The sequence below is a fragment of the Marmota flaviventris genome, chromosome 11, assembly GCF_047511675.1.
Source record: "Marmota flaviventris isolate mMarFla1 chromosome 11, mMarFla1.hap1, whole genome shotgun sequence".
NCBI classification, from domain to species: domain Eukaryota; kingdom Metazoa; phylum Chordata; class Mammalia; order Rodentia; family Sciuridae; genus Marmota; species Marmota flaviventris.
Window position 1 is genome coordinate 37,642,320 of NC_092508.1, and position 10,696 is coordinate 37,653,015.

Genomic DNA, 10,696 nt, shown 5'->3' on the forward strand with positions numbered 1-10,696 from the left:
ATCTACCCCTGTTTCCCCTCCCGGAAATGACGCGATTTGACCCTTGACTCTAAGAGAGCGCGGAGCTTTCCGGAAAGTTCTGGAACTGAGAGTGGCCCGGGAACTAGCCTAAGCGGGCAAGAGAGGACTGGGCCCGCTAGCCTGACCCTGCGCGGGTAGGAGGGGCGGGGCTCGCGAGCAAGTTATGCTGATGGCCGGGCCCGCCGACTCGGAGGGGGCGGGAGCCGCCTGCAGGCGCGGTGCCGCAAGGCGGGTGTGGGGGGGTAAGGGGTGGCGGAGGGAGGGGATTCGGGCTCTTTGCCGTGTGCGCCTTGCACTCTGTCCCTCACTCGCCGCAGACGGTCTGCCTTGCCGCGTGCACTCCCTGCCGACGCCCCGCAGGTACGCGGCCGCCTTGCGCCGCTTCGTTCTAGGACTGGCGACCCCGGAGTAGGCCTTCCTCCAACGCAGACGTCCCTGAGAGTGCCGGCGGGCTACAGCCGGTACTTCTCCACGGCTCTGCGGGCCTAGCCGGCGGAGCCAGGCCTCGCGCGGCCATGAGGGTTCCTATCACGTGCGGACGGTTCGCGGCCCCAGTCCAGGCGTGGGAAGGAGGGCGGACATGCCTGCGGGATAGAATCTGGGGGTAGTAGCTACTTGGGCGCTCATGTGCAACCCGCTCCAGGCCGACTGCGGGGCGCTAAGGCGAGTGGTAGCTTCCGTGAAGGAACTGGTTTTTACCCCGCTGGTAGCAGAAATACTGTACCTCCTTTTTTGACCTTGCTGGGGGCGTCCTGAAGGGAAGACACGTGGGGCTGCGGAGTGGGCCGGGCGGGTGCCCTCCTCATCGCGGCCTTGGTAATTTGTTCTGATACAGTAACCTCGGGTGGATACTTGGAGACAATTTTTGCTGAGCGGCGTTTTGCATCGCCAAGTATACCTATACTTACGTGCTCACTCGGATTTGTAACCTTCCTCTCTACTCCCACTGCCTGGGTTTCGCAGGGACATTTTTGGAGTGGTTCTTCTTTCAAGGCCATTTTAGCGGTAAAATATTAACTCGTTTGGAGCGACTGGGGTAGGTGGCCATGGGAAAGGAGTTGGATATGCTTTGTGCTAGTGCTGTAGGTCAGGCCTGGGGGCGTCTTTTCTAAGCTAGGGCTAGTAACTGTTCTGAAGCTGCCCTGCGTTCCATGGCTCTGACATAGTGGTGGTTATCAGAGGTCAGCCCACATCAAACGTTGCATGTATTTTTTTTTTTTTTTTTAAACACAGGTAGACATGTCTCTGCTGAGACACGAGAGTAGTGCTTATTATTGATCATCTCCTTTTCTTCCCCAGAAATGCTTCGACTACCCACAGTCCTTCGCCAGATGAGACCAGTGTCTAGGGCACTGGCTCCTCATCTCACTCGGGCTTATGCCAAAGATGTAAAATTTGGTGCAGATGCCCGAGCCTTAATGCTTCAAGGTGTAGACCTTTTAGCCGACGCTGTAGCTGTTACAATGGGGCCAAAGGTATCAGTATTCTTTATTATTTTAATTACAATATTAAGTAAGGAATAACGTTTTGTTAATGTAGGTAGTCTCACTGAACTATGGAACAGTACTTAAAAGAATTTGAAGCTATTGTATTTTCTGGGGACCGTTTTTTGTTTTGTCTATCTAGTTGTCTATCTAGATCTAGTGGTCTTAAAACTTAAACTGCTTCAGCCAGATCGACCATTTATTTTGTACAGTGTGTGATGTAATCGGGAAGTAACTCATAGCTCAAGGTGGATTCTTAAAACTTAGAGGTACAATTTTGATTGCCTACTTGAAATTTTGGATCTTTTCCCAGTAGTTAATGTTAAGTATAGAGGGATGAAAGAGTATGGCTTATGTCTTACCATATCTCAAATGAGTGTGTGTTTATATTGTAGTAAAATATGCTTAAAAAAATTTACACTTTATTGTGGATCAGGGCCTCCTGAATGCTGGGCAGTTGTTTTACCCCTGCAATTACATCCCCATCCATTTTTGTTTTATTTTGAGGCAGGTTCTCTAAGGTGGCCTCCAACTTCCTGATCTTCCTTGTGCAGCCTCCTGAGTAGCTGGGATTACAGGCCTGTGCCACCCTAGCTAAAATTTTACCCTTTTTTCTTTTTATGTGTATACTTTAGGAGCATTGATTACATTTTCATTGTGCAACCATCTCTGCCATCCATCTCCACAATTTTTTTCATCTGCACTTGGAAAACTATTGCCCATTGAACTATAGCGTCTCATTTTCTTTCCCCATAGATAATAGTGTGTTTATGCCATCACTTGTTCCAAAGCACATATAAAATTCTATATCATTGAATACTGAGTGGCAATATTTTGAGGAAGCCTTTGAAGGTGGTATGCAGCCAAGTGATGCTTCTTTTATCTGCTCAGTTATAAAGTATTCCATTTCACATTCAGGAATAGAAAGTAGTAGCTTGGTTGAGATCCCAACACTTCCAGTCCTATACGTGCTGTGTTTAATGTTTAGTAAACCTGGAAGAGCAGACTGTTTAATGATGGTTATTATTTTGTTGAATTTAAAGCAAACAGGCATTAGCCAAAACTTAAGTGTGAAATATTTTAATAATGTTCTGGAATTTTATAGTTTGTCTTGTGTTCTTGTTCATTTTATAAGATGACATCTTTTAGTCCCTAGGATTTTTACCTCCCATAATACCTCATTCAAAGTTAATGCTCTTGGCAGAGAAGTGGAGAGGTCATTTTGTCTGTAAACCAAGAATGTGGATGAACTTGCCCTTGAGGTTCATATTGTGGGACTGATACGAATGATACAATTTGTATTGAGGATTTTAAATAGTTGCCCAAAGTGATCTTGTCATATTTTTTTCCTTCTGCAATTATAGGGAAGAACGGTAATTATTGAACAGAGTTGGGGAAGTCCCAAAGTAACAAAAGATGGTGTGACTGTTGCAAAGTCAATTGATTTAAAGGATAAATACAAAAATATTGGAGCTAAACTTGTTCAAGATGTTGCCAATAATACAAATGAAGAGGCCGGGGATGGCACCACCACTGCTACTGTACTGGCACGCTCTATTGCCAAAGAAGGCTTTGAGAAGATTAGCAAGGGTGCTAATCCTGTGGAAATCAGGAGAGGTACGAATGTCTTTATTTCACTATTTCTAAAAATACTACTTTTTGGAAGTAAGACTTCTTTTCTGTCATACAATGGAGTGAGAGGTGTTGAGTAAACCTTAGAAACAGGCAACATACTTTAATTAGAAAGACTTGAAATCATACCCATGGACCTTTTCTTGGTCCGGTTTTCAAAATAATTTTGGTATTGTGAGACTCGGTTTACTAGGTAAATCTTAAGTTACTGCTTCATTGCATATTATCCAGCTCCATGTGATTAGGAAAAGCACTGGTACAAAAGCTGTATACAGGCTTAATTAAGGGATTAAAATATTAGTCATGAGCTGGGAGTGTAGCTCAGTGGTAGAGTGCTTGCCTGGCATGCATAAGAACCCTTGTTTCAGTGTGTAGTACCAGTAAATAGTCACCTCAGTATTTCTACTGTACATGGAAGTAATGAAACCAATATATGTTTTTGAACTAGGTGTGATGTTAGCTGTTGATGCTGTAATTGCTGAACTCAAGAAGCAGTCTAAACCTGTGACAACTCCTGAAGAAATTGCTCAGGTAAGGACATTTTGTAATGTTATGATAAGGGTTTGCTTTTAGTGATATGTATGGGTTGGTATGTTATTGTTTTGGTTTTTTTCATACTTGGGATTGAATCCAGGGGTGCTTTAACACTGAACTACATCCTCCAATCCTTTTTATTTTCTGTTTTGAGGCAGGTCTTCCTGAGTTGCCCAGGCTGGGTTATCCTCTTTCTTTAGCATCCCCAGTTGCTGGGTTTGCCTGCTAATGCCACCATGCCCTGCACTTCTAAAATGTTTTTAAAATTCTCTTGCCATAATTTGTGCTTGAGATAAAACCAGGGCCTTTGCACATGCTAGGCAAGACCACCAATTCACATCCCTAGCCCTGTCATTTAGATCTTTATGGGTTATTCTGTGTGGCTGTAAAATGGATTCATACACACATGAACATGTTCTTGATTCTTGTCAGTTATGCTTTTACTTGCAGTGCTAGGGATTGAATCTAGGGTCTTTCATGTGACAGGCAAGCACTCTTATTATGGTGCTATACTCCTATCCTTGATGTCAATTTATGATATCACCTCATTTGCCAACAAAAAATAATGAGATCAGTTTTTTCTTGCTGTTTTTGTTTAAGATAATGTATTTGGGCTGGGGTTGTGGCCCAGCAGTACAGTGTTTGCCTAGCATGCACTTTGGGTTCGAGCCTCAGCACCACATAAAATTAAGTAAAATAAAGGTATTGTGGAAGGGCTGGGATTGTGACTCAGTAGGTAGCGCACTTGCCTGGCATGTGTGAGGCATTGGGTTCGATTCTCAGCACCGCATATAAATAAATAAAAAGTATCAGCAACTAAAAAAAATTAAAGAAAAATAAAGGTATTGTGTCCAACTACAATTAAGAAATAAATATTTTTTTAAAAGATAGTGTATTTATTCCGTCTTCAAAGTAATAAATTTAAAAAGCACTGAACCAGAGAATCAATATTTGATTAAATCTACCACATACACACCTATAATCCCAGCTACCGGGGATCTGAGGCAGGGGTTTCCAAAGTTCCACACCAGCCTGAGCAACAAGACTTGGTGTCAAAATTAAAAACAAACAAACAAAAAACCAAGTTTTAAAGGCCTGGGGTGTTGCTTATACATTGTTATGTGTGAGGTCTCAGGTTCAATATCCACTATGGAAAAGAAAAAAATATGTAGTGAATTCCCCTTTCTTCTGGATAGAAGTATCAGTTTGGAAGCTACTAGGAAACTCCAAGGGTATTGATTGAGGACAATAGCATTACCATTTAATTTTGAGGAGTAACAATTATTTCAGGTTGCTACCATTTCTGCAAATGGAGACAAAGAAATTGGCAACATTATTTCTGATGCAATGAAAAAGGTTGGAAGAAAGGGTGTGATTACAGTAAAGGTAAGTGTTTGGTTTTTTGTTTTGAGACAGGGTCTTGCTTTATCGTCCAGATGGGCCCTAAACTCTTCCTTTTTCCCAAGTAGCTGGAACCATTGACATGTGCCACTGCATCTGCTTGGCAACTGTGTATTTTTAACTATAGCTTGAATGAGGTGTCTGGTAATTGAAACTTTACTTAATGTGTTCTCATCTCTACGGAGTTTAGTACTTACTGGGTTTTGTGTGAACTAATAGCTTTGGTTTCCTGCAATGAATCTGTTCTGAGTTAGGTAATACTGTTTCATTCCCCTGGAAGAATTATTCAAATATATATTTTGGGAAATTGTTGCAGAATTGGAGTTGAATGCTCTAGGCATTTGCATACTTCTTTCTAAATGAGTTATGACCAGTGGGTTGTATTGTTATTAATTTGGTCTGTAATTCCAAGTTTTGTGAAGTCCTATATCTAATTCTTTGACTTTTGATAGGATGGAAAAACACTTGAGGATGAATTAGAAATTATTGAAGGCATGAAGTTTGATAGAGGTTATATCTCTCCGTACTTTATTAATACATCAAAAGGTAAGAGCAAAACTTTAAAAATACACCTCACTAGTATAGGTGTTAATTAGTTGGTAGCACACCACTAGAAAGCATTTGTAATATTTTTTCTTAACATTTGTTAGTTATAGGTGGACACAATATCTTTATTTTATTTTACGTGGTACTAAGGATCAAACCCAGTACCTCACACATGCTAGGCAAGTGCTAAATCCTCTAAGACACAACCCCAGCCCAGATTTGTGATATTTTAAAAGTTAATATTATAGTAAGCGAAGAAGGAAAAAATATGAACCTTTTCACCACTTTTTTAATAATGGTATTGAAGCATTGTTTTAACTTTTCATTAAATAAGTTGTAGTCGAATTATTCTCAGTAGTGAAATGTTGATGTGAAACATACATTGTTTTTGCAGGTCAGAAATGTGAATTCCAGGATGCTTATGTTCTGTTGAGTGAAAAGAAAATTTCTAGCGTCCAGTCCATTGTACCTGCTCTTGAAATTGCCAATGCTCACCGTAAACCGTTGGTCATAATTGCTGAAGATGTTGATGGAGAAGCTCTAAGTACACTTGTTTTGAATAGGTAATAGGCAGTGTATGTGGTTTATATTTCTAGGGGAAAAATTAATTTATATTTCTGTTTGAGATATTAATTTTGTGTCTCCACATTTGATTCACTTATGTTTTTCAGTACAGGAGGTTGAACCCAGGGGTGCAGAACCACCAACCTACACCCCTAGCCCTTTTTTTAAAAAAAAAGTCTTACGTTGCTTAGGGCTTTGTTAAGTTGCTAAGGCTGGCCTTGAGCTTTCCATCCTCCTGCCTCAGCCTCCTGGATCTTTAGGTTTACAGGAGTGTGCTACCATGCCTGGCTTGATTAACTTGTTTGTAGCTAGGGTAATAAAACAATGTTAGGCACTTCATGTCGTGTAAATATTAATAAACAATCTGAAAGAAATTAGCGATCAAAGTGAGTTCTTCACTAATCTGTATTTAAATATCACTTTAAAATTTAATACAAGTAATGTTCATGCTATAAACATAATCTCGAGCATTAAGATTTTTTTATCTTAGAATTGAGGTATATCCAACCCAATACTTTCCTAGTTTTGTTATAGTGAAAATGTACAAATTAATTAGCAAGTGTATTTCAGATACAAAATACCTTGAGTTGATCGAAAAGTTCTATGTGAGCTTGCTTAATGTGGAGTATCTTCCTTAGCTTAGGTTTCCAGAGTGTGGGGAGTAGGGGAGTCAAGAAAAACCTTGTAGATAGTGAAACTTGAAGCCTACCTACCTTGGTGTTTTGTTTTGTTTGGTAGTTGTTTTGATTTTTGTGGTGCTGAGTGTTGAACCCAGGGCCTCACATGTGCTAGGCAAGTACTATATACCATGAAGCTACATCCACTTCCCCTAAAGCCTACAGAGTTTTTATTGAATCATTTACTGATAGCTGTGAAGTTGATATCTGATTCACTTGGCATATCATCACAGCTTACTGTTCTGATTTCTGTCTGTCTCAGTACTATAGACCAGCTCTGAGTCAAATCTAAATATTCCTTCTGTTCTACAATCTGCTTTCAGATGGACATTTCTTTGATTTTGTATTCCAAGTATTCATTTACCTGATAAAATTTCAGGTAAATTTAATGCCACCATCAGCTTTATATAAGATTTATTTTAAAGGAATCCATTCAGAACATTGCTTGTTCATACTAACTAACTTGTTATAATATTGATTGGAACCCATAGAGCAAAATGATTATTAGATGACTCAAATTTAGTATCTATTACTATTTTTACCATTTATAAAATAGTTATCAGTGTACCCTTTAACCTAAAATGGTGTGATCTTTGTTCCTGGGTCTAGCTGTTGAACTGCAATGGGAGGTTTACCGTTTATTTTTTTAAAAGGTAATCAGATAGGAATATGTATATGAGTAGAAAATAGTCCTACCTGTCTCATATCTTTCTGGTCTTAATTTGACCAAAGTTAGAAAATAAGAAAGAAAAACCAGTGGCAGCAGTCCTAAGTAATAGTACTGCAACTTAAGGGGAACTAAGCCGGGTATTTTTATTCTATTTAAATCTTATCGTTAATTGTTCTTAACAGGCTGAAAGTTGGTCTTCAGGTTGTGGCAGTTAAAGCTCCAGGTTTTGGTGACAACAGAAAGAACCAACTTAAAGATATGGCTATTGCTACTGGTGGTGCAGTAAGTTAAATGTGATGTTCATTTACTGAATGTTATTTATACTTCCAGGTCTGAAATGTATGAGTAAATGTCTACTATCTGTTTCTGTTGGATGTTTGGAAAGTGGGAGTTAGATTGGGTTCCCTTTCTTTCGTTGCAATTAGTCTGGCATAAGAATGGGTTTACTGACTATATCTGTTTTCAGTTTTGAAGGAATATGATAGAATGGATATAGAACTTGAGGAATTTAGACTGGGTGGTGTTTTCTTTCTCAAATAATACTAATGACAGTTGTGATGATCAAGTGAGAAGTTGGAAATGCAATGAAAGACTATTCAAATCTTGTTCTGACCTAGTAGTAGCTTTGAAAAACTATGTGGTATTTCAAGATGTTTCTCCTGTCAAAATACTTGCATTAATAAACTTGGTACAAAGGAAGACACTGTAACTTATAGGCATTCACTTTGTAATGTTTTTTGTAGGTGTTTGGTGAGGAGGGTTTGACCCTAAATATTGAAGATGTTCAGCCTCATGATTTAGGAAAAGTTGGAGAGGTCATTGTCACCAAAGATGATGCCATGCTTTTGAAAGGAAAAGGTGATAAAGCTCAAATTGAAAAGCGTATTCAAGAAATTACAGAGCAATTAGAAACGACAAATAGTGAATATGAAAAGGAAAAACTGAATGAACGACTGGCAAAACTTTCAGATGGAGTAGCTGTGCTCAAGGTAAGATTTATTATAGGGGGTAAAGTGTCTTGACTTCTTGAGCCTTTTTTTTTTTTTTTTAAATAAATATTTATGGGATTAACTTGGTCGTGGAAATTCTGATTTCTTGCCCCAAACATTTCTTTTGTGAGAAAGGATCTCAGTTGCAGAGGTTGGCCTTGAACTTGGGATCCTCTAGCCTGGGCCTTCCAGTTAGCTGGGGTTGTAGGTATATACCACCATGGCTGGCCCTGGGTGCTTTTTAAAAATGATCTGGCGTCTACATCTTGAATGGGAGAGACCATACTACTTGGAATTCTTTTAACATTTAGGTTGGTGGGACAAGTGATGTCGAAGTGAATGAAAAGAAAGACAGAGTTACAGATGCCCTCAATGCTACAAGAGCTGCCGTTGAAGAAGGCATTGTTCTGGGTGGGGGCTGTGCTCTGCTTCGGTGCATTCCAGCCTTGGACTCACTAACTCCAGCTAATGAAGATCAGAAAATTGGTAAAGAAACAAAACTTTCAAATGAGTTTACTTGAAGCCTGATTTTGGTTTTCTGAATAACTGAAGTAGAATAATATAGTGATAGTAATGAAAGAAAGTAAATTTGCTAAAAATTGCTTTTTTGCAGGTATAGAAATCATTAAAAGAACACTCAAAATTCCTGCAATGACTATTGCTAAGAATGCAGGTGTTGAAGGCTCTTTAATAGTGGAGAAAATTCTGCAGAGTTCCTCAGAAGTTGGCTATGATGCTATGCTTGGAGATTTTGTGAATATGGTAGAAAAAGGAATCATTGATCCAACAAAGGTAAGTAGTTAAATATTTTTAGTTGTAGATAGACACAATATCTTTATTTTTGTTTATCTTTGTGTGGTGCTGAGGATTGAACCCGGGGCCTCGTGTGTGAGGCAAGCACTCTACCACTGAGCTACAGCTCCAGCCCTAGTAGAATATTTTTTAAAAATTCTTTTAGAAGGGGCTGAAGTTTTAGCTCAGTGGGGGAGCGCTTGCCTATCACATGTGAAGCACTGGGTTCAATCCTCTGTACCACATTAAAAAAATAAGTAAAATGAAGGTATCTTTTAAAATTCTTTTAACAACTCAATATGAGACACATTTAATTATCATAACTCATTTTTCTAAGAGAAAAATAACATTTCATTACACTTTTTCTAGGTTGTAAGAACTGCCTTATTGGATGCTGCTGGAGTTGCTTCTCTGTTAACTACAGCAGAAGTCGTAGTCACAGAAATTCCTAAAGAAGAAAAGGACCCTGCAATGGGTGGAATGGGTGGAATGGGAGGTGGTATGGGAGGTGGCATGTTCTAATTCTCAGAATAGTGCTTTACCATTATTAATGAACTGTGACAGGAAGCTCAAGGCAGGGTTCCTCACCAATAACTTCAGAGAAGTCAGTTGAAGAGAATGACTGAAGAAAAGGCTGGTTGATGTTTAAGAAAATCACTATAACCATCAGTTACTGGTTTCAGTTGACAGTATATAATGGTTTACTGCTGTCATTGTCCATGCCTACAAATAATTTATTTTGTATTTTTGAATAAAGACATTTGTACATTCCTGATACTGGGTGCAAGAGCCATGTACCAATGTACTGCTTTCAACTTAAATCATTGAGGCATTTCTACTACTATTCTGCTAAAATCAGGATTTTAGTGCTTGCCATCACCAGATGAGAAGTTCAGAAGCAGCCTTTCTGTGGAGAATAATTGTGTACAAAGTAGAGAAATATCCAATTATGTGACAACCTTTGTGTAATAAAAATTTGTTTAAAGTTAATATTTGTGTTAGCTTTTACATTAAGTTGGAGAGGAGGGACAGCTTGCATGTGTAAAACACTTCACCAATAGTATTTTCATGTAGCTCTTTTTTTGCACACTGAATTGCATCATTACATTGGTAATTGGAGGAATTTTTAAAGAAGGCAGGAAACCTAATGGGGGAAATGTTGGGTGTATTGAGACCTGGTCATAATAGGCAGTCTGTTGTTTCTTGTGGGAGTTAGGAGTTCTTGCTGGGTGCCCACAAATGAACAAAGCCTACTAAGTCTTACTTTTGTAAGGGGTGTGCCATTCCAGCATGGAGAATTTGGATATGCTAAGCAAGCACAATATTGAGCTACATCCCAAAGCACTTCATTATTTTTTAATAACTTGAAATAGGTTCTGGCTCAGT

At 39.4% G+C, this 10,696-nt stretch overlaps 1 protein-coding gene across 2 annotated transcripts; it reads left to right on the forward strand.

Annotated features, from left to right (window-relative positions):
• Nucleotides 1-62: 62 nt before the first annotated feature.
• Hspd1 (heat shock protein family D (Hsp60) member 1) lies at nucleotides 63-10,085 on the forward strand. 2 transcript variants are annotated; one of them, XM_027924963.2, is made up of 12 exons: nucleotides 63-155; nucleotides 1,321-1,496; nucleotides 2,870-3,122; nucleotides 3,586-3,668; nucleotides 4,962-5,057; nucleotides 5,525-5,618; nucleotides 6,013-6,181; nucleotides 7,712-7,811; nucleotides 8,273-8,518; nucleotides 8,830-9,004; nucleotides 9,132-9,310; nucleotides 9,680-10,085. In XM_027924963.2, exons 2-12 carry the CDS (start codon nucleotides 1,323-1,325, stop codon nucleotides 9,830-9,832), a joined length of 1,722 nt encoding a protein of 573 aa, XP_027780764.1. In that variant the 5' UTR covers nucleotides 63-155; nucleotides 1,321-1,322; the 3' UTR covers nucleotides 9,833-10,085. The 2 variants fall into 2 exon arrangements, with proteins under 2 accessions (XP_027780764.1, XP_027780763.1); XM_027924962.2 differs by lacking the exon at nucleotides 63-155 and adding an exon at nucleotides 279-381.
• The last annotated feature ends 611 nt before the right edge of the window (nucleotides 10,086-10,696 follow it).